Consider the following 24,474-nt stretch of genomic DNA (forward strand, 5'->3'; position numbering starts at 1 on the left):
TACAGGCTTGAGCCACTGCGCCCGGCCTTCACAATTTTCTATAATGAACATATATATGTATACATTTTTCCCATTTTCTATATGTGTTTTGTAGTTTCACAAAGATACCAAATGTTGCCAGCATTTATCTTCTACAGGGAGGATTACGGGTGGTAAAAGGAAGTGTGAGTCAAGCATTCTTTCTACAGTAGGCACATGGTTCAGTATCCATAGGATCTGAAAGCTCAGGAGATCAGGCAGAGGCAGTTCTACTGAGAAGAGCAAGGGATGAGACACACATGAGTTCAGTTCTAATCCTGGTTCTCTCACAGAACTACTGAAGAAGACACAGAGCCTCCATCTCCTCATCCCTAAAATGGGAATAAGACATATCCTGGGCCAGGCACAGTGGTTCATACCTGTAATCACAGCACTTTGGGAGGCCGAGGTGAGAGCATCACTTGCATCCAGGAATTTGAGACCAGCCTGGGCAATATAGTGAGACCTCATCTCTACGAAATATCAAAAATTAGTCAGGCGTGGTGTTGCGTACCTGTAGTCCCGGCTACTCAGGTTGAGGTTGGAGGATCACTTGAGCTCAGGAGGTCGAAGCTGCAGTGAGCTGTGATTGTGCCACTGCACTCCAGCCTGGGCAACAGAATGAGACCCTGTCTCAAAAAAAAAAAAAAAAAAAAAAAAATCCTGTCTACCTCAAAGAGGTTTTGTGAGGGTTAACCAAAATAGCTGTGGTCTATAAAGCAGTCTCTAAAATACAGGGAATTCAGGTCGTAGTCATTTCTGAAATGATGTGAAAAGTTAGAAACGCCATCTTTCTCAAAAGTCAGATTTAGTACTTACGATCCTATAAGAAGCAACAAGAAATTGCTAGAACTCTGGCCTTTTAAATGAACAGCTGAGAGCCCTTACCTATTGTTGCGGTAATAGTGATTCTGCAGGGCATAGGGTATGCACTGGGGGTTTAACCGTTTGCTGTCAGCCTCCTTCCAGCCATCTTCAGTCCACTTTCTTTTGATCTGCTTCTCTTCCTGTTTTTTCCCCATATATTCAGCATAGGTTTGGATCCGATAGCTTTCTGCATATTTGCTGGTATTGACAGCTACAAGGAAAAGAAAAAAAAATGCTTACTAAAGTCTGGCCTAGCCCCAAAGATACCACTTTTGAAATGTGGCCTAAGGTGGTCAAAGGAGCCCCATCAGGCCTGAGGTCTGACCCCTGGTTCTGCCACCTGGAAGACAAATGACCTTGGGTACACCCTGTAAACTCTTCAAGTCTGAGTTTTCTCATCTGGAAAAAAAAGTCATTGCTCCCCAATCTCCTTTTCAGTGTGAAAGTGCTTTATAAACTGTAAAGAACCATAATGATGTAAGTAAAATACTAATTTTCAAAATATTTGCAGTCAACATTACTATTTGGATATTATTCATTTTCAGAGTAACAAAATGAAAATAAACAAAACACTAAGGAAAAACTGTAAACCCTCACTATTTTCCTAAAATAAAATGACAACAAAAACCAGTATTGCCAGTGGTGGTGATTACTGTGTCATACACTGAAGATCTGTAAGTCTGTGTGCAGTGTTTTACATGCATTATATCTAATCTTCATAGTACACTTGTAAGAGAGGAAATGTTTTCACATGTGAGAAAGCAGGGTCACAGAGGTCAGGGGTTTGCTGCAGACCACCCCTGGGTAAGTGGCAGGGATAAGATGCAAAACTAGGTTCCCCAAACCCTAATACCAGGGTCCTTCTTTTGTGTGTGTGTGTTTTTTGTTTTTTTTTTTTGAGACGGAGTCTCGCTCTGTCGCCCAGGCTGTGGCGTGATCTCAGCTCACTGCAAGCTCCGCCTCCCGGGTTCACGCCATTCTCCTGCCTCAGCCTCCCGAGTAGCTGGGACTACAGGCACCCGCCACCATGCCTGGCTAATTTTTTGTATTTTTAGTAGAGACGGGGGTTTCACCATGTTAGCCAGGATGGTCTCGATCTCCTGACCTCGTGATCCACCCACCTCGGCCTCCCAAAGTGCTGGGATTACAGGCGTGAGCCACCGCGCCCGGCCCAGGGTCCTCCTTATCACTCTGCACCTCACTCTGGACTCCGCAAAAAAAATTTTTTGGAAATGCTTTATTATTTTCATTTTGTTATTTAATTTTTTTTTTTAAACTATCAGGCTTTATTACCTGTTTTGTTACAATGAGTTTTAAACAAATTTGTACACCCACGTGTCGTCCATCAAGCGAATTAAGATAAAGAACATCCCCCTCACCCTCATGCCTGTTTCTAGACAACCTCCCACCCCTCCTTCACTGGACGAAGGCACCTCAGATGTGTAGCACAATTACGGCATTATCTTCCTCAATTTGATAACTTTGCTGTCACCACTGCTATCATCAGGGCTTAATTTTGCCTTCTCTTGAGCTACCTATAACTGGAATTATACTACATATGCATTTTTTTTTTGTATTTTATTTATCTTATTTCAGTAGTTATAGGGGAAGAGGTGGTATGTGGTTGCATGGAAAAGTTCTTCAGTGGTGATTTCTGAGTTTTGGTGCACCTGTCACCTGAGCAGTGTACACTGCACCCAATGTACAGTCTTTTATCCCTCGCCCCCTCCTGTCCTTCCCCAGGAGTTTCCAAAGTACATCATCCTTATGCCTTTGCATCCTCATAGCTTAGCTCCCATGTACTCTGCAAATTTAAGACAGCTGCACAATACTTAGGACATGCCTCTGCTCCTTCCGCCTTAAAAGACTGCTAATTCTCCATAATGCGCTCTGGCTGGCAGGGGTACTTGAAAGCTGGGGCTTAATCCCCCCTTGGTGTTAATGCTTCAGACTAAGGCCAGGTCAGTTGTGTTCTGATCCCATGCTGCCCCCTCTTCTGAGGCTGCTGTGGATAGATCACGATGGCAGCATGGGAGTGAGGACCAATGATGGCCTCTTGGTGCCCATTTGTTACTTCTGGCTTCCAGTTTGGGCATATGCATTCCTAGCCCACTATCACTGCCAACAACTATTACCCACACTGGCAGTGAGACCATAAGAGCCTGGCCACACTGTTCACGGCTGCCTTGTACCTGGTAGCTGCAAAGTGCCATGATGTCAGAAACAGAATCTGTCTACCTGCACCTAGAAAACCCCTGCATATGGAATAGTTCTCAATAAAAATGATGTGACTGAATGCAGAGCAGAATACAGTGCTGGTGACGAGCATGCAGGCTTTGGACACGTCGGCACTGGACAAGGGAATCCAGTTTACCAGGGACCTTAAAACAGAGGGAAAGACAACTGTATGAGAGGCAGATGTCCCACATCCGGCACTTGACACATTTTAATCTTCAACTAGGCCAGATTTCACTAAAACTTAGTGCAACAAAGGTTTCTGGAATGTCATGCCCTAAATATTTAGTTATCTAAAAAACAGAACAAAACAGGAAAATACTCTACTTCTTCAGAAAACACAAATTTTTACTAAGAAGTTTGTGTACTTTTAAATATTCACTCTAGAGTTAAAGAGAACAAGAAAATAAAAACCTCAAAGTATTAGAGAGGCAGGGCACAGTGGCTCACACTTGTAATCTCAGCACTTTGGGAGGCCAAGGCGGGAGGATAACTTGAGCCCATGGGGTTGAAGACCAACCTGGGCAACACTGTGAGACCCCCCATGTCTAAAAAAAAAAGTGCTAGAGAATGTTCATATTATACAATGTCTCCCATAGAAGTCGAGTGAGTTACTGAAATGTGAGCTCAAAACAGCATGCTCTGCCTCACTCAGGAGATAAACGGTGAAAGCAGGAGGTTCTGGAGACATGCTATTGAGTAAAGTTACTCATATCAGAGAGCCACAGAAATACGATCCTTTCCTGAAAATCTTATTCCTTGGAACAGTTGTTTTTCTTACTTTTAATGTGTCATATTTCTGTTATTTTTCACTCATTTACCCAGCCTCCCAACAAGTTATATCCAGTAAACATTGTCCACCCATTCTTCCATGTGGTAACTGCTTACTGAGTGTTTTTGTCCCAGGAACTATGTCAGGTATTTGGTAAATCAAGACACAATCTCCACCCTCTCTTAAAGGTCACCCTGTCACATACCAGATTTATGTAGTGGTGATTTCCCTGTAAGCTTGTGATTCCCTAAGCTTGTGATAGATTAAAATATGTTCATCTATCAATGTGGATATATGAGAACCCATTGGTTCTACCATCATTATTCTGTACTAACTGTTAACCAATGAGCATCTCCTGGATTTTCTTCCATCTCATTTTTTTTAAGAAAGTTCTTTATTTTTATTAATATATTATTTATTTATTTGAGACAGAGTCTCATTCTTTTGCCTAAGCTGGAGTACAGTGGCACAATCTAGGCTCATTGCAACCTCCACCACCCAGGTTCAAGTGATTCTCGTGCCTCAGCATCCTGAATAGCTGAAACTACATGCGAACGCCACCACGCCCGGCTAATTTCTGTAATTTTCATAGAGACAGGGTTTCGTCTTGTTGGCCAGGTTGGTCTCAAACTCCTGGGCTGAAGTGATCTGCCTGCCTTGGCCTCCCAAAGTGCTGGGATTACGGGTGTGAGCCACCGTGCCCGGCCTGGCTATTGCATCCTTTAATCTAAAAGGTTTATTTTGCAAGCACACTCAAAAGGGATGACACCTGCAATAATCCCTCTGTTGCCAGGTGTGGTCGCTCATGCCTAGAGTCCCAGCACTCTGGGAGGCCAAGGTAGGAGGACTGCTTGAGCCCAGGAGTTCGAGACCAGACTGGACAACGGGGCAAAACCCCATTCTCTACAAAAAAAATACAAAAATTAGCCAGATGTTGTGACTTGAGACTATAGTCTCAGTTATTAGGGAGGCTGAGGTGAGAGGATCGACTGAGCCCAGGAAGTCAAGTCTGCAGTGAGCCATGAGTGCACCATTGTACTCACTCCAGCCTGGGCAACACAGCAAGACCCTACCTCGAAAAAAATCCTTCTCTCAAGTTTAATTTGGATTACCAAGTAGGAGAGGAGGCTTGGGTCAATATTCCCCATGAAAGCAAAGGTGATGACAGGGTCATAGAGGAGCTGAGACAATCTATTTAATGGTATCTGATTGTTTTCAATAATTCAGCTCCCAGCTGATAGACAAATGTTACAAACAACTCCCTAACCATGGCGAGGGAATTTATCTGAGCACATTTGGAATTTAGGATCACTTAAAAGGGGAAATAAATAACAGTCTGCTTTTCACTGCTGGCCTCCACGTGGCAATAATTTACCAGCATTCCTTCGAGTCCCAGCAGCTTTGCAGCTCTTGGCCTTTAATCTAGAAGCCAAGCTCTGGCTCGAAGCCACGCCTCTAATGGATGAATCAGCAAAATGAATTGGCTGTCAACTGTGTCCTCCAGCGATTCCAGCTCCCCTGTCAGAAGCAGCATGTAGCAGGCTGCTGGGTAACACTAACCTTTTCCAAATTTGTCAGGGAAATGATTCAAGGCAATCTATCCGTCTTGCCACTTTGTGAAAGCCACTGGGGAACCAAACGTGCCAAGAGTCCTCCCTGTTTCCCTGGAGGTGAGTGGGAGCAGTTCCCTCACATAAGAGTCTCAACCACTCCAGCTTCATTGTGCCTGGTCCATTGTCTCTTGACACTGCACACAGCATAGCATTTAATCTTCGGATGTTCTAGTCACCACACAAATAAAGAGACTGAGCATCGGAGAAACTAAACAGCTTGCCCGAGGTCTTGTAGGTAAGCAACAAAGCTGGCTTGGAACCAGGATGTGGCGCGCACGACACACACACACACACACACACACACACTTTAACCAGGATGTGGCGCGCACGACACACACACACACACACACACACACACACACACACACACACACTTTAACAATGTAATACTGCCACATGTCTGCTGTGTATTTATATGCATTTTGTTTATGTAGACAATTAGCTTATAAAATGCTTCCTGTATTAAGGAATTACTTAAAATGTTTACACTTTTTTTTTTAAGAACTTTCCACTACTGTCAATCAAAGACTTTTCTAACTAAGTTGATGCATTATGTTTATGAACAGGAAGACAACATAAGATATAGATTCCTTCCTAAACTGACTTATAGATTTACTGCAACTCCAGCAAAAATATTCCAACATTTTATTTTTTAAACAGCTTCTGTGGAACAGGGCTAACTCATAGGCAGTGTGTCCAGAGTTGGCCTCCAACATTTTAATTAAATATTGAAAAAAATTAAAAGTAAGAAAAAAAAATCTCAGTAGAAAACAACAGTGGTTGTGAGAGCCTGGGGCTGGTGCTGGGGCTGGAACGGGAGAGGAAGTTGACTACAAAGAGCGGGAGGGCATTTTGAGGGTGACAGAACTATTCTATATCCTGATTGCAGTGCTGATTACATTACTGCACGCATTTGCTGAGGCACAGAACTGTACATCATTTTATTATACATCAATTAAACCTCAGTTATTCTGGGAAACCTGAAAGATGAATTCTAAAATTAGAACAAAAGGGCCAATAATAGCTGGGACATTTCTAAAAAAGAATGGGAAGAGGGACTTGCTTTACTAGGTAAAAAAGCCTATTGGAAAGCTATAGGAATTGAGACTGTGGAGTAATGGTGCTGAGATAAACTGACCAATGGTACAGAATTCTAAGAGCCTAGAAAAACACGTATACAGCTGTGAAACTTTGATTTTTGACAGAACGGTCGGGAAAAGGAAAAGCTGGAAAAATTGTTTATCCATAGGAAAAAAAAAAAAAAAAGAAATTGGATTCTTAGTCACACCATGCCGAAAAATTCACTCCAGATGGATGAAGAGCTTAAATGTCAAAAGCAAACTCTGAGAACTTGAAAAGAAAATATAAGTGAGTATCTTTCTGAGCTTGAAGTAGGAAAGAATTTACGAAGATAGAAAAAAGGATAGGCATAAAAGAAAAGATCAATACGTTTGCCTACATTAATATTAAAGCCTTTGTCCATCAGAAGGCACTTTAAAGGGAAGAAAGGCAATCTATAAACTGGGAGAAGATATCTGTAAGACATTCAGCTGACAGGATTAGCACTAGAATACATAAAAACAGCCACAAATTAGTAAGGAAACAACTGCAGAAAAGTGGGCACAAGGCATGAGAAGCACGTACAGTCACTGCACAGGGGGAGGTGTGTGAGGCCAGTGGACATACGCAGAGGTGCTCAGCCACAGACAAAGGCAAATCATGACTATAACGAGACATGGCTCTATACCTACTGCGCTGGCAAAAATTACAAAAACATTAATACCAATTATTGGGAAGGTATAGAGCCACAGGATCCCCAGTGGTTGTACGACCATTTTGGAAAACAAGTCAGTGTTTTAAAGGTGATCATTCTCACTCCCTACGACCCTGCAATTTCACTCATGAATAATAAGAGATCAATACTAGAGTTTTCAAAAAACAACTGTTCATAACAGCTAAAAAGAAAGAGAAAGAGAGGGAGGGCTCCAAATCCTTATCCTTGGGTAAACGGACAAATCTGTGGTACATTCACACAATGGAATGCTGTCTAAGAGAAAATATGAGTGAACTACAGTTACACAGAATAAAATGGATGAATCTCAGTGATGTAACGGTGAATGATAAATGCAATCCCCCTCATGCCCCACAACACACATACATACACACGTGGTGGGGGTGTGTATGAGAGGGAGAACAAAAAATAGCAAGAAGATGATCAGCACAAACTTCAGTAGAATAGCTGGTGCTGGAAGGGAATCAGGAGAACTAGACAGGAGAAGAATAATAGGTAGATGTAATTTATTAGTAATGTTTTAATTCTTTGGTTGAGTGGTAGTTTCACAGATGTTCATTACGTTTTAAACAAACAAAATTTCTAGCGTGCCTGTAATCCCAACTACTCGGGAGGCTGAGGCAGGAGAATTGCTTGAACATGGGATGTGGAGGTTGCAGTGAGCCGAGATCGTGCCACCGCACTACAGCCTGGCAACTGAGCGAGACTCAAAAAAAAAAAAAAAATTCTGGCTTTTCCATTGTTTACCCTGTCCAACTACTAAAGGCCACTTCCAATACAATCTGCTTAAGTGAGAAGGTCTCTTTAAGATTAGCTCAAACTTACTCCTGTTTCAACGTCTTCGGTCCCATGGAAGTGGAGCCCCTGAGTGGGACACGTGGTATAAATGTCTACTGTGGCTCAGATGCCAGACTTCAGCCTTGCTTGGCGGCCAAGGGCGTTTTTGCAGTCTGCTTCTTAGAGGGCTGAAACTAGTTTATTGTAGCAACTGTTTGGGGCTGGGGAGGGTGTACTAGGAAACTGCTCAAGCAGTTACACACCATTAGTCCTGCATTTTTTGCCATGGCCATTCTCAGCAAACATCAAGTTCTCAATGTCTAAGGGAATTGCCTATATTTGTATTAATCCAATGGTTACAACAAAGAGGACTGGACATGGTGGCTCATGCCTGTAATCCCAGCAATTTGGGAGGCCAAGGCCAGCGGATCACTTGAGTCCAGCAGTTCAAGACCAGCCTGGGTAACATGGTGAAACCCTGTCTCTACTTAAAATACAAAGATTAGCCAGGCATGCCTGTAGTCCCAGATACTTGGAGGGGTGAGGCAGGAGGATTGTTTGAGCCTGGGATGTGGAGGTTACAGTGAGCTGAGATTGTGCCATTGCACTCCCGCCAAGTTGACAAAGTGAGACCCTGTCTCAAATAAATAAATAAATAAATAAATAAATAAATAAAAATAAAACAAAACCAAGAAAGAGAACTATTTATTGGCTATTTCCTCTGTTAGCAGAGAAAATCCTGTCAGCATTATCCTAGCTTTATAGATAAGGACACTGAGACTCATAAAAAGGGACTGTCCCAAGGTCCCAAAGATTACACACGTGTAGGCTGGGACCCCAACCAAAGCCTACATTCTTTCCACTACACCACATGCACTGGAAGGGACCGGGTTTGTGTCACGCAGAGTTAACACAGGCATACATCTGTCTGCAAGGAAGCAGAGTGTCCATCTCTCCACCCAACAGCTTTGTGCAAATGCTAGAAGGAGTCCCTGTGTGATAACCTGGTGTGTTACTCCACGATCAGAAGTGGTGTGTGTCAAGAGTGGCCTCTGCCTACTTCACAGGCCCAAATCCTACTCCTCTAATACCAGCGTGTGCCTTAATGTCAAAGGTGCCCTCTCTGACACCCTTTAAGATGGCCTCTCCTTATTCCCCTCAGAGCAATCACCAGCCTGAGGCCCTAAATCACCACACTGTCATTTCCGATTGTCACCCCATGCCTGGATGACACCAAAGGTTGCTTTGTGTTTGTTTGCTTATTTAAATATGAATATATTAGATACAAAAGTTTTTTCATGTTCCATAAAGTTTTGATCAAGTTTAAATTTACAACAGATGGACAGCCTCTCCAATTTACCATATAGAGAATGGATGGTTTTATCAGATTTTGCAAAAGGGCAAACTTTAAAATCTTTAAAGAAAGATATTAGAAATAAAGGAAAACAGAAATATCCAACCCTAATGGTCATTATGAACATTTTCCAAAATGATCTGAGATGTATTTCCCCTCAACCCAACTAAGGAATTAGGCAGATACTAAGTTGCAAAGAGGAATCAGTGATCTAACAGAAACATGGTAAAATGAAGGTATTTCCAACATGCCCAAAGAAGTAAAAATGGGCAGGCAAGCCCAGAAAATGACAGCCTTCCTTTCCACCCTCTCTAGTCCATCCTTCCCCTGCTGACATGATCCATTCTCTTCTGTTAAACCCTTCAGCATCTTCAAGATAAAGTGCAAACTTGCTGGTACACCCAGCCAGTGTACCAGCAAGTTTGCCTCAATAATAACCCAGTTCTGTCCAGCCCTTTCATCTCAGTTCTGTTTTCCCACATTTATTTGTCTCCCAAACAGGGCCAGGTGCCCTTTGAGGGAAGGGATTATACATTATTCATTTCTGTAGCACCTGGGGTTTACCATAGTAGTTTTCCAGGAATTCAATATACGATTATAGGAAGAAAGGAAGAAACAAAACTTCAGGCCAGACGTGGTGGCTCATGCCTGTAAGCCCTGCACCTTGGGAGGCCAAGGTGGGAGGATCGCTTAAGCCCAGGAATTTGAGACCAGCCTGGACAACATAGTGTGACCGCATCTCTACAACATAAAAAATAAAAATAAATTAGCTGGGTGTGGTGATGCACACCTATAGTCCCAGCTACTCCGAAGGCTGAAGTGGGAGGATCACTTGAGCCAGCAAGGTTGAGGCTGCAGTGAGCCGAGACTGTACCACTGTACTCCAGCCCGGGCAACAGAGTGAGACCCTATCTCAAAAAAAAATGAAATAAGTAAATAAATAAATGAATGAATAAATAAAAACAGCTTTTATGTCTGCTGGCAGCCTGTTTCTACTCAAGAGAAAAAACAAGCCAGCATGAGGATACAAACTTACACATTTTTCAGTTAAAAAATCCCATGTTGAAGCCTGGTATGTGAAAAAAGTGCCTGGACTGGAAACTGGAGGCCCTGGCTCTGGCTCTAACGGGCAGCTTTGCCTGGGCAGGAAACAGGTCACCGTCACTGACAGCAGAGGCTGACCCACCTGCCTGCTCACACCGTTAGGAGCCAGAGCTTGGGATTCCTTGTCCTTCATGCTTCCTTTCATACCATGGGTGTTTCTCCAACAAAGGCTAATTATGTTTTTTAAAAAGTCCTGAGGCTGGAAGAGAGGAAACTAGGGCAGTGAAAGAGATCCGAGCCCCATAAAAGGGACAGACAGAACTACTGAAGATAATGGAGGACGGCATTCCTTCCTCTCTGCTTTTTCAGGGCCTCCATGACAGCGCCTGACCCATGAGAGGCACTCAGGAAAGGAAAGGAAATGAACCAAGGAAAGGAAGTAGGCTCAAAGGGCCGTGCTTACAGAGACGCAGAGTGCAGAGGAACCTGCAAGAGCAGCGAGGTGTCTACAGACAGCTTCCACAGATCCCATTGCCTGGACCCTCACCACGGTGAGGGCAGGTGCTGTTATCAGCGCTTCACTGACAAGGCAGAGAGAAAGTTCCATTGGCACCCAACTAGGATGTAGCAGAACAGGGCAGGGTGTGATCTTGGTTCTGTCACTTAGAACAAGTCAGGCCCTCCACTCTGCTACCTCCCCATCCTTCCCCTCAATTAAATATGGACAGGCATGCATGCCGGCCACTGTTCCCACGTATCACTTCACTTTACAGTTCTCTAATTAAGGCCATGGAAGTGGCAAAGAAAAGTCTTTACAAACTAGACATGAAGACAATGGTTGTTTAATTATTTAAAACCTACCCAAAGGGAAGCCACAAAGTCAAATGGGAAAACCACAGGCTATGAGGCCACACAGGCCCGGGTTCGAATCCTGCCCAAACCTTAAGTTGTCTGGGGTGAGTTACCTGCCTCCCTGGACTTCTCTTTTTTATCCATAAAACAGACATATCCACCTACCTTACAAAGCTTTTACCACAGGGCCTCAGACACAGTAGGTGCTTAATTAACAAGATTACTGCTGTTAAATCACAAATATATAATTCAGACAAAAAGAACTTTGCCAAAGCCAGTATAAGACATTCCGTTGCCCCGCATATTCCCAAACAACAACAAAAAACAAAAGAAACATTAAAAAAAAAAGTCTGAACTATAAATTTCAAAATTTTCCGAGACCAAAATTAGTTAATTGATTTTCTCCCAACTCTCCTGAAACCACCTGTTAAAACATTCATCTCATTCATTCATTTATTATTTATTTATTTTTGAGACAGGGTCTCACTCTGTTCCCCAGGCTGGAGTGTGGTGGTGCAAACATGGCTCACTGTAGCCTCGAGCTTCTGGGCTCAAGCAATCCTCCCACCTCAGCCTCCTGAGTAGCTGGGACTACAGGTGCAGGCTACGACACCTGGCTGATTGTTGTATTTTCTGTAGAGACATGATTTTGCTGTGTTGTCCAGGCTGGTCTCAAATTCCTAGGCACAAGTGATCCACCCGTGTTGGTCTCTCAAAGGGCTGAAATTACCAGCATGAGCCACTGTGCCCAGCCATCTCATTCAATAAACACTGGCACCGGGTACTGGGATGCAGCAGTGGGGAGCAGAGATTCCCTGACCTTAAGAAGCCCGCAATCTGGAGGAAGAGTAAAGGAGGCGAAAAGACTGGTAGAGGAACACCAAGTAGGCAGGAATCTAGGTAGGAAATAATTTTAACATGAGCAGGGGCAGCAGAAAAGGTGACAATAAATACAAGCTATTAACAAGCTGACTGAGGGTGGAAGAGCTACCGCTTAGGCTATAAGTTCCCAAGGCTATAACTGGCCCAAGCCAATTGCCTCAGCATTGAATGAATGATGTCACTAAGGAACCCTGCTTTGATTAGCCAGCCTGGTGTTCTTCTTTTTCTTTTTCTTCTTCATGGTTACAGGCTGAGAAGTCAGTCAAAAATTATTAAAGCCACCATTTATTAAGTACTTACTATAATGCTTGTAAAGAACTATGCTAACTACTTTCCAAACAAATACAGTTGACCCTCGAACAATACGTGTTTGAACTGCATGGGTCCACTTATATATAGATTATTTTTTCAACCTAACACATTTTGAAAACACAGTCTCTGAGGGATTCAAAACCTGCCTATATAGAGGGCCTCTCATACCCATGGGTTCTGCAGGACTGACTGTGGGACCTGAGTACGTGAGAATTTTGGTATACTCAGGGGTCCTGGAACCAATCTCTGGTGGACATTAATGAATGCCTGCATATTTCAATCTCACTTGTTCATTTGTTCATCTATCCATTCATTCATGAACAAACCATCTTCTAAAACTAGGCAGCTGAGGCTGAGAGTGACTCAGGGAGAGAAAGAGTGCACAGACTATCACCCGTGGGCTGAGGGTTAGAAAAGCAGCTTGCTCTGGAGTTTCCCATGGGGAAATGACCACACTGAGGGCTCACAAAAATTTCCCTACGGAAAAGACACTTGGGTCTTTCCTGAGACAAGGGATGGGAGAGCAGATAGTGTAGAAATTCTGGAGGTGGGGAATTGTGATCCAGGCAGAAGGAGTACGAGGTGACTCATCTGAGAGAGGGACACAGTCTAGACTAAGGATGAATAACCGTAATAGAAAATCCTAGGGAGGAAGCGGAAGGGCCGGCGGTGCAGCCGGAGCGATGGGCAGAGGTGTGCCACGCTGAGGAGTTTAGTCAGGAGGGCCTTGTGGTCATATCTCCTCCTCCTGAGAAAGATTCTGGGAGATCAGCAGGACGCCAGGGTAATTGTAATACAAAGAGAAAGGGCAGTGGCTTGTTAGGATAGAAGAGGTGGGGACACAGAGAAACTACACAGTCCTCCGAGTCCTAGCCTGGACAGTGCAGGGTTGTACCATCTGGGACCAGGGAACAGGATAGTGGGAACACAGGAATGGGGTAGATGGTGGCTTTGAAGTACCTGGGAAACATCGGTGGAAATGTAGGAAGGGCAGAGAGAATCCATTTGGGAATCACTGGCATGAAGGTGGTTCGAGCCCCGAGAAAGGATGGAATTGCTGAGGAGAAGGTGCAGAATAAGCACAGAAGCCTCCAGACTGAACTTAGGAGCACCGGCCCTTAATCCTCATATGGATGGGGAGGGCAGGCATGAGAGCCTGGGAAGCTGTGGCCTGAAAAAGAAAAGGGCAAACCTAGGGATTCAGTAAAACACTGCTTCAAGGAGGAAGAAGAGGCCAGGTACGGTGGCTCACAACCGTAGTCACCAACACTTTGGGAGGACAAGGTGAGATGTTCACTCGTGTTCATGGGTTTGAGGCCAGCCTGGGCAACACAGTGAGACTCCCCAGTTTCCACTAAAAAAAAAAAAATTAGCCAGGCATGGTGGTGCACACCTGTAGTCCCAGCTACTCAGGAGACTGTGCAGGAGGATCGTGAGCCCAGGAGTTTGAGGCTGTAGTGAGCTATGACCACACCACTGCACTCCACATTCCAGCCTGGGCCACAGAGTAAGACTCCGTCTCCAAAAAAACAAAGAAGTCAGGGTACTGAGCACTCAGGCAAGGTGAGAAGACTGCCTGGTGGGTGTGGCAAGGGGGTCAGTGGGTCTTCAGTAAGAACAGGCTCAGTGGTGTGGGGACCACAGCGAGAGGAGAGTGAGCGAGGAACCACGGCAAGGGTGGTGACTGCAGATGCTTCGAATTCTGAAAAGGAAGGAAAGATATGGGAGAAGAGGTGAGCTGGGGTTTGTGGGAGTTCTTCTGGACAGGTGGAAGGGATTCTGCCCATGGGTGGGCATGGATAAGATGTAGCACAAGGCCCCTGAGAAGGGACTTGGAGCACATGGTAGGGACACATGTCTGACAGAGGCAAAGAAAGAGGGAGGTGTGTGCGTGGACAGCTTTGTGAATCTGGGGGCAGGAAGCTGCACCTGGGAGCTGGCGGTTTCCTCTGTAAAGGGGTCGAGGTCGGGGGAGAGGAGGGATCTTCCCAAAAGCACCAGGGCCGGAACCTGGGAAGACAGGAAGAGCAGAAGAGGCCATGGAGCTTGCACCTGATAATGTCCCTGCCAGAGATGTGACCTTCCAACTAGTGCTAACAATCTGCCCAATGCTCTTTTTCTCCTCAAAATCACCCCACAAGGTGGGTACCAATTCTACTTCCACAGTCAAACAAACAGGGGCCGAGAGAGGTTGAGCGGCCCGCCGAAGATGGTGATTCTGACAGCAGAGCTGGGGTGTGAAGCCCAAGCTCCCTGACCCTGATGCAAGCTGCTGATGACAACTTGAACCTGCCCCTCAAAGCAGTCAACAGAGCCACTGTGCTCACACCCAGCCCAACACACAAAAGGCTTTCCCAAGTGCTGACACAGTAGCTTAAAAAGTGGGTAGTGAAGTGCAGAAAGTAAGAAGGAATTTATGATGGCATCAAGTAGAAGCAGATGGGAGTTCAGAAAAAAGTTTAGAACTATTACTTAAAGAAAAAAAAAAGCAGATGAAAACCTTCTTTTTTTAAAAGACGAAACACAACTTAAAATAGACTTGGGAAGCAATTCCATACTTAACAGTCTTGAGGAAGTTGACAGACAGCTGAAAGACCTAAGCAATTTACAACATTCTTCACACTTCATGGGAGAAAATTAAGATTGATGTCTCAACTACACAAGAATAATTTAAGGTAAAATCAAAGATCTGCTAGATCATGTGAAATGGCAGATCCTAAACGTCAAGAAGTCTGAATAAATTCCACTCCAGGGAAGACTAAATAGTACACGGTTTAGTTAATGCTGTATCTTTAAGGTCTGCTTATTACATATCATAAAGAAGTACAAACAGATACCAATCATGGTTTATAGGGAGGTTACTAAGCACCAGGTACTCTACTATCTCTAATCCTAACACGTTATTCTATATCCTAACACGTTAATCTATTTTCTTCCATCTCTAATCCTACCCCTGTAAAGCAGTCTTATTTTGAATATGACAGAACAGTGCCTGAGACATGTTAAAATAACTTGCCTGATGTCACCGTGCTGGACTGCCATGCACAGCCAGTACTTAACCTGTTGTTGACGCCCCTTCCCCTGCCTGAGGGATTCCCAATTTAATGCCAGCATACAGCCTGCAATAGGTTTTAAATTGTAACAGTATCACTAAACAATACCTACTTATATTACGTGAAACCCACTCTGGTATGTCCTTTTCGTCGACTTTCTCCCCTCTTTTTTTTTAATGCTGGCACCTACCAGCATTGATTTCCTGACCCACGAAACAGGCCCTGCCTGACCTGAACTCTATAAAACACCACAGCTCACTGACACCCACCATTCAAAACAGCATTACTATGCGACAATGTGCTTTGTGTTCTAAAAGGTTAATCAACAAAAGAACATTTAGGACACAACCTCATCACAGCCTGCGTGTAACTGAAGCGCTGGCTGGAGGTAGTGGCTGCATCTACAGATTCAAGTTGGGTCCTTTCAACTGGACTAGTTCTCAGGAACTTCGGATGCCAGGTACAAATATATACCTAACAAGCATACACACGCCTGCATTGAGACAACACTTTTGAACCTAGCTAACTTTGGCAACTTGTTGGGCTGTTTGTGAAGTATTAAATCTGCCACAATATTAGTGATACGGTGATAAAGCACAGTGCTCCATGTTTCTTCTACTTCCCATAGCCATGTATGCAAACAGCCTGACAGAGCAGCACATATTTTAAGGCTTATAGGTTTCGGCAGCTGAAGAGCGTAGTCTGTTTGTGAGTAAGCTAATATAGGAGCTGCTGGGCTGCACTATTTACACTTTCATTAAATGTGCCTCTGTGGATGTTTTGAAGTGGTTTTCATCTGATAATAGAATTTACTGGCTGGGTGAGGTGGCTCACGCCTGTACTTTGGGAAGCCAAGGCAGGTGGATCACGAGGACAGGAGAGCGAGACCATCCTGGTCAACAGGATGAAACCCTGTCTCTACTAAAAATAAAGAAATGAGCTGGGCATGGTGGCGTGTGCCTGTAATCCCAGCTACTCAAAAGGCTCAGGCAGGAGAATCGCTTGAACCAGGGAGTCGGAGGTTGCAGTGAGCTGAGATGGTGCCATTGCACTCCAGCTTGGCAACAGAGGGAGACTCCATCTCAAAAAAAAAAAAAAAGAGAATTTACTTACACCTCATGACTCAGCTTATTCATTAACCAAGTGAAACCCCCGAGGAGAGGAGGGGAACTGGAGAAACAGAATGATGGGTCCTTATCAGCCAAGCAGAGCTGAGCTAGCTCACCTCTGAGGTGAGTCATGGCCCCTCGGAGGGAGGGTGTTGGTCACCAAAAGCAGCTTCTCCCAACCTATTAAAGAAAGAGTCACAGAAATTCCATATCAATTGTAAATGGGACAATTTTGTCTCTGGTTCCCTTTAACCATCCCTTGCCATGCTCCCAGCATTGGAAGCACTCAGCGCTTTCCTGATGGTGCCAGGATGCTGCACTATGAACAAGAGTCCTCTTCCTAGGCCTGCCTCTCACCTCTTCCCACCCGCTAGCCCTGCAATCCACCTACAGATGCAGAGCAGCTCCAGGTCATATCACACACGATCTGTCACCACAAAGAAGGTTTGAAAAAATGCCAACACCACCTCCTTGAACACCAGGCCAGATCCTCCGTGCCTTCATGGAGCCCTGTGCCTGTGCTTCCCATCCTCTGTGGAGAGAGAACAGTTTATTTTAAAGGAAGGGAATGAAATCCTCTCTCCAGACTACAGGTTGCCTTGGGACGATGAAATGTACTTGTTGTAACTGGCAATATTTGACTTCGGAAGAGTCACACTTCTTAAAAAAAAAAAAAAAAGAGTCACACTTCTCCAAAAGGGAAATGGATAAAGAATGAAGATGTTATTTTTATTTTTCACATCAATTTTACTCTTTGCCTTGATGAGGCAATGTGCCCAATGACTAATTTATTGTATTGGTGAGTTCTGTCTAGAACCTACACACTGAAACCCCGAGGATCACCAAATGTCCCCGAATGGTGGCGCAAATCTGCGTAAGAATTGTTTTGATTTTAAAGTCCCATCCTGCCTGGGCATTTAACACAATGATTCTACACTTATATTGTTATTTCTGCTTTTAAATGACCACATCACTTCCTTGTGGATTTGGGATTTTAGGAGGACTATTCTAGCTCTTTATTTTCTTTTTCCTTAAGTAAGCTGCTTCCCTGTTACAGGGGCTGTTGCTGCTGACATCAGACCTAAAAACAGCATTCAGATCTGAACTGGAGCAAGTTAGGCCGCTAGGAGAAGCAGCATGATGAGTGACATTACTCTTGAGTCTAACACAGGTAATACAGAGGGGTGGGAGAAGGAGAAGGAAGAGAGAGAGAGAGAGAGAGAGAGCGGGACAGAGAGAGGAAGTGGGAGGAGACAGTGAGCCTGCACGAGAATCAGGGAGAGCGAACTTTTCACATTTGCTGAGAAACTGTTTTTATCAATAGAAGGTTGCAACTCCCAAACTTCAAAGAAGTAACAAGTTCTTCACCACTCCTGGACATTAAAAGGATCTGTGAAATTCTCTGCCAGCAGGAGAATAGGATTTTTAAAAAAGTGATACTGGCATTGTTCAGCTTTCCAGACTCAAGTCATTAAATCTCTAAATTGTTCTAAGTATTCATTTTGCTTTCTACATTCTAAAGAGAAATTAATGTAGAGCTTTTTTGTCTATTTAAACATTTGTTGTAAAACCAACCGGTTAGATAAAAAAGTCAAGCCAAAAAGAGATAAATATAAAACACTAAAACAAGCCAGGTGAAGAGGCACGTGCCTGTAATCCCAGCTACTCAGGAGGAGGAGGCGGGAGGATCACTTGAACCCAGGAGTTCAAGTCCAACCTGGGCAACAAAGGGAATCTTGTCTCCAAAAATTTTTTTAAATAAAAATAATATTAATGCAATGGCAAGTGTGATATTATAACATGTCAAAGTATTTTTGAATATTTTATAACATCATATTTTAAAATTCTCAGTGACCTGAGAGTTTCCTACAATGTCAAAATACTCAACACAAATTAGGAAATTGAAAAACAACTTCTGAAAGTCATGTATACGTATAGCAGAACACAGAATGTTTTCTTTCATTTTTTGTTTTTTGAGACCCAGTCTCACTCTGTCACTCAGGCTGGAATGTAGTGTCACAACCATGGTTCACTGCAGCCTCAACTTCCCAGGATTAAGCTATCCTCCCACTTCAGCCTCTCGAGGAACTGGGACTACAGGAGCATGCCATCATGTCCGGGTAATTTTTAAATTTTTTGTAGAGGTGGGATCTTACTATGTTGCCAGGGTTGGTCTTGAACTCCTGGGCTTAAGGAATTCTCCCGCCTCAGCCTCCCAAAGTGCTGGGATTACAGGTGTGAGCCGCTGTGCCTAGCTTAGAATGGTTTCTGATTGATAATGGAATGCTGTAAATTTTATCTTTTACTTTTTTTTTTTTTAGACAGGGTCTCACTATGTTACCCAGGCTGGAGTGCAATGGCTATTCACAGGTGTGATCACAGCTCACTGCAGCCTCAAACTCCTGGATTCAAGCAACCTTCCCAAGCAGCCAGGGCACAGGCACGTGCCACCAACCCTGCCTACTCTTGTGGTTTTTATAAAGTACTCTCTACATTTCTTTCCCTAGAAAAAAATATTACCACCCTTTAGATTCTAATTCTAAAGTCCTACATCTAATGCCTCTAGCATAAGCAAAATCTCATTTTAAAGCATGTCTAATGAATGAATTTGCTTCTACTGCCTTTGCATATGCTGAGATTTTGATGGAGGAAAAAAAAGTACCTGAAAGCAGCTTTCGTGGAACCCAGCTCTAAAGCTCCACAAACCACATTTTTCCAGTGAGCTCACAGATAGCACCCTGTGTCCTATGCCAGCTTAGGGCAGCAGTTAGAGGCCTTTACCAACAGAAAAGAAAAAGCCTAGCTTGCTTCTAAGGCTACACCCAGATCTGTTCTGCCAAAATCAAATCTGTGGCAAGCAGGTCCATGGCTACAGACTCTTCTGCTATGAGGCACGCAGGGAAATAGTCCAGAGGTCTGAATAGCAAATGAAATAATTTTAACTAATATAAAAAAGACCATCTTTTCAGTAACTAATTCCCTCGAGGACATGATATGGAAGTCAACTATCCAGCTTCCACCTTTACATAGTATACAAATGAGAAAAGCGAGCAGGTTGGTTGCAGTGGCTCATGTCTGTATCTCAACACTTTCAGATTATTTGAGCCTGCCCAGGAGTTCGAGACCAGCCTGGGCAAAAGAGTAAGACCCCATCTTTACCTAATAATAATAATAATAATAATAATAATAATAATTAGTCCGGAGTGGTGGTGTGCGCCTGTAGTCCCAGTTACTTGGGACGCTGAGGTGGGAGGATCACTTGATTGCATCACTGCACTCCAGCCTGGGAAACAAAGCAAGACTCTGTCCCAAACAAACAAACAAACAAAAATAGAAAGAAAAAGGGAATGAATGTTAAAATGTAGGCAGAGGCATGAAAACTAGAAAAAGAAAGTCAGCTTGCAGAGCCAAGTTTATCTTTTACCCCACCGTGATGTGGTTGGCCAATAGTTGATAGAAGGCTTTTTGGTATAGTAGGTAGAAACAAACCCCACCAACTCTCAGGTTACCAGGCAATGTGCCACCATGTTATTAAAGCTGTCATGGTGAGAGTCCCTGGGCAGGCAGCCCGCTGGAATGCTGAGTCATCTGTTCCCCCGCTCACAGCTGGCATTCTCCCCAGCACATGCTCTGCCCACAAGCATGCTCTTTGGTGAATGCATTAGGAAGTAGTTACCTGAATGTATCCTGAAAATCACAGACAAGGCACTAAAACCACACCCATTGGAGCCTGTTCTGTCACAACTCAAGCCAGAGTGCAGGCATAAATCACTGCCATTTCTGGAAATAGCACAGGCACACCTTGCACTCAGCTCTCTAGAGGCCTTAGCTAAATGCTGTTTAGATTATTTTTAAAAAATGTTTTTTTGACTGGTTCAGGATTTAAAAGAGTTAACAAACATCATATGAGCAGAAGGCACAATGGAATGAGTGTGCATACTCTGGGGCAGACAGCTCTACTATTGGAAGGCCACATGCCTCTCTGGGCAACTGTTTTCTTATCTTTGAATTGAGGTGCTTTCCACAGTTGGTTTCAGGGAAAGCATCTAAGACTGGAGTCACAACAGAGTATTCATGCGTGGGGAAAGGGGTGGGGACGCTAAAGTTGAACTTTGCTTTTAGTTAAAATTACCCTTGAAACTTCTTTCTTCACACTGGAGAACATGCGTCTCTCAGCGAAGCCAACACAGCTGGTTTTTCCAACACACTACTGGTTCTCCTCTAGCACATCAGAGGAAGAAGATGGCTTGCATGTGAGCACCATGTTATTAAACATGCACACACATGCATGAACACACACTGTTTATAACTAGCAAGAAGCCCGCTACAAGAAGAGTGTGAAAATTGATATTCACAAGGAAGGGGCAGAATCTACATCTCCCATTTCATCTCCAACTCACTGGAATACATACTTTTGCTGAGTGGAGTGACAAGCAAAACCAGTCTCACACACTAAAAAACAATTAGCCTCATCAAGTACATTTGAATTCACACAAGTTTTACAATGTTACGATGTAACTCTACTTGGTACCTAGCAAATACATGATCTAAGCCTCTGTGCCTGTCCTCTGATCACACGTACCCAAGCTAGTTCTCTGAAGACAAGGAAGATGTTTTAGCTATTCTATACCTGCAGTGATATTTCTCCAGGAGAGAACAGCTAATACAGCTACTTCTCTCTGCTTCCGAACAGCCCTGGGCTTGCAATTACTACAAGCCACTGAAGAACCATGGCTTAACTTCTCAGGACATGGATTTTACTAGAGATCAGGGAGGAAAAATTAAATAATTAATCTGGCAATTTAAAAAAATAGTATTAAAGTAAAATGGACATATTGTAGAATAGCTTTTAAAAAATTATGACAATGGTTTAAATAAAATATAAGACTATAGAGAAATTTCAACTCGTGCCCCGCCCTCACTCCGCTGTGCCCCTGAGTGCTCCTATCTGCTCTGCTTTGGTGTTGGGGGGCTTCATAGAAGTTTGAGAATAACCTCCTCCCACAGAGGCACTGATGTTAGCTGAATGGATTCTCCTTTCTGGGGAATGAGAACACCAGAAAGGAGAAGAGACTCCCACCTTCTCTTCTTGGCAGCAAGGAGGTGAATGTAATGTCCATACAAGGGTAGTTTACACAGGTCAATTTGTACTCTAGGTGCACAAACAACACTTAGGAAGCTGTAAGGAATTCTCTGTGGTTAGAAGCAATTCTGAAAAGAGCTGACTCATATGAGAAAAGGGTAATGCAATATCTATTTCTTTTAGCAAAGGTGATAGAAATGCACGAATCATGAATATGTCATGCAAGGAAAGATGAGGGCAGCCTAAGCTGAGAAGGTGTTCAAATAAATCTCTTGTTTGAAAGGGATTATGATACCACTCTTTTCCCTGCCTACCTGTTGACAAAACAGAAAGGTGGGAATCCTGTCTTATAAATTCAGGTTCTGGCCCTCATTCGCCCTACAAGTATTTCTTGGCCAAGGTGAAGTGGTCACTCGTGCATCTACCAAAATGGTCTGGACCACTGACTGGGCAGGCTTTGAGCAGCACGGTCACCTGCCTTAGGTGGTAGCTATCATTCCCTGAGATTATATCACACGTAGTACACGCTGCCAGTGCTGTAGGCTCTGTTACCCTCACTTTATAGAGAAAACTGAAGACCCTGTTGAATGACTTGTCCAAAGTCTTGCAACTGGTATAAGGAGAACTGGAATACAAATTCAAGATGTTTCGATCCCACATGGCTGCAAGGAGCTGATGTCAAGGAAGATACAAAGTAATGACCACCTACTCTGCTAGCAGATGGTGGTAAGCTGTTCTTAGAAGCAGTGAACCAAGGGCATGATATCAACAGTCCTTGTGTGTGCATTCTTCAGCAGAGAGGTCTACTGTCTGTCAGTGAGTGTTCTGTCTAAACGAGAAGGGGCTTAGAGAGGATCATATCCTTTGACCTAGTAATTCCTCTTTTAGGAAACCATCTGAAAACAATCTGAAATGATGACTAATTTTTAATGCACAAGGATATACAAATTTTTGAATTAAAAATGTTTTTAAAACACAAACAAATGGTTAATAGTAGGAGAACAGTTAAATTATGCTATTCATATTCATTAAAAATTATGTGAGGTTGAAGTGGGCTGGCACGGTGGCTAACACCTGTAATCCCAGCACTTTGGGAGGCTGAGGTGGGGATATCATGAGGTCAGGAGTTGGAGACCAGTCTGGCCAACATGGTGAAACCCTATCTCTAATAAAAATACAAAAAATCAGCCGGGCATGATGGCGTGCACCTGTAATCCCAGCTTCTTGGGAGGCTGAGGCAGGAAAATAGCTTGAACCCAGGAGGCGGAGGTTGCAGTGAGCAGAGGTTGTGCCATTGCACTCCAGCCTGGGTGACAGAGCAAGACTTCATCTCAAAAAAAAATAAAATAAAATAAAATAAAATAAAAATTATGTGAGGGAGAAAGTAGGGAGAAGGGAGGAAAAAATATGCTTTCAAGAGAATAATAAACAAGCAATACATAATCAATAAATTCTCTGGCTAGTTATTTGGGAAAAAGTAACATGAATGCCTCTCTCATAGGTTATATCATTGATTCAATCAACAAATATTTGCTGATCACCTACTATTTTAGGCACTGAGAAAAACTTACAATAAAAAAATCTTTGCCCTCCTAAGACAATTCGTTGAGCAGTACAGTTTCACATGTGTATTTTCCTACATGTATGTTAAGCCTCCATTTAAAAGTTAAAATAAAAAGCCTGACTTCATGGATTTTACATTCTAATGCTGAGATATTGACACTAAACAAAAAAGTAAAATACACAGTGTACATGCAGTGCTATGGAGAAAACAAAAAGCAGGCAGTACTGAGATGTGGGTTGTGATTTTAAATTAAGTGGTCAGGGAAAGTCTTACTGATAAAGTTACCACATAACAATGCAAGATGCCAAATTTCAGATAAATTACATATTATTATTTAGTATACCATGCAATATTTGGGACATAGCTATTTTAAGCAAAATCTGGCAATCCTACTTACTGAAAGTCAAGTGAACAAATCTCATTCCTAATAAATTAAATGCTTAATGCTTCTGAACAGGACACTAAAGCCAGAAACTATGAAAAAATAAACTGACAGATGTACTATGGAAAATGTAAAGCTTTGGTATAGCAACATAGACTAGATTAAGAAGAGCTGGGCACAGTGGCACATGCCTGTAGTCCCAGCTCCTCCAGAGGCTCAGGTGGGAGGACCTTGAGCTCAGGAGTTCAAGGCTGAGGCTGTAGGGTGCTATAATCACACCTGTGAATACTGGGTAATATAGCAAGACTTTGTCTCTTAAAATACACGCGCGCACACACACACACACACACACACTGTACAACAAATCGGGACAAATATTTGCGAAATACAAAACTCAGGATTAATCTAAGCATCATTTTCTCCTATAAAATGAGGGGAAGGGGAAGATACCTGTAGTTCATACAATTACAAGGATTTCAGAACCGTGTCTTGTACCTAATAACCAATGGCTCATTAAATGTAATAAATGATAATCATGATGTAGGTGTACTTATAAATCAGCAAGAAAAGCACACAATTCACAAAATAATAATAACCAATTGAACTTTTGAAAATAATTCTAGTGTCAGCTTAGGCAACATGTGAACTAAAATTTGAATGACATCCTTGCACTAAGAGGTCATAAAATTTCAAAAGCAATCCATGTTTTAAAAAAATCATCAATGGACATTAATGCTGCTGGATGAAAGATTACTGAAGAACAGG

The 24,474-nt window shown here is 43.2% G+C and overlaps 1 protein-coding gene across 16 annotated transcripts in view; it reads right to left on the bottom strand.

Annotated features, from left to right (window-relative positions):
- Positions 1-24,474, bottom strand: part of PARN (poly(A)-specific ribonuclease) — a 207,667-nt gene that overhangs the window by 48,009 nt on the left and 135,184 nt on the right. For 14 of the 16 annotated variants that reach the window (XR_013412338.1, XR_013412339.1, XM_077987107.1 and 11 more), the window contains one exon: positions 907-1,096. Coding sequence is in view for 12 of the 16 variants with exons in the window: in XM_077987107.1 (XP_077843233.1) it covers positions 907-1,096 (190 nt within the window). In the remaining 4 variants the exon portion in view is untranslated. Of the gene's footprint in view, positions 1-548; positions 1,097-24,474 lie in introns of all 16 variants that reach the window. The other 2 variants (XR_013412341.1, XR_013412340.1) reach the window with 1 other exon arrangement.

The sequence above is a fragment of the Macaca mulatta genome, chromosome 20, assembly GCF_049350105.2.
Source record: "Macaca mulatta isolate MMU2019108-1 chromosome 20, T2T-MMU8v2.0, whole genome shotgun sequence".
Taxonomy (NCBI): domain Eukaryota; kingdom Metazoa; phylum Chordata; class Mammalia; order Primates; family Cercopithecidae; genus Macaca; species Macaca mulatta.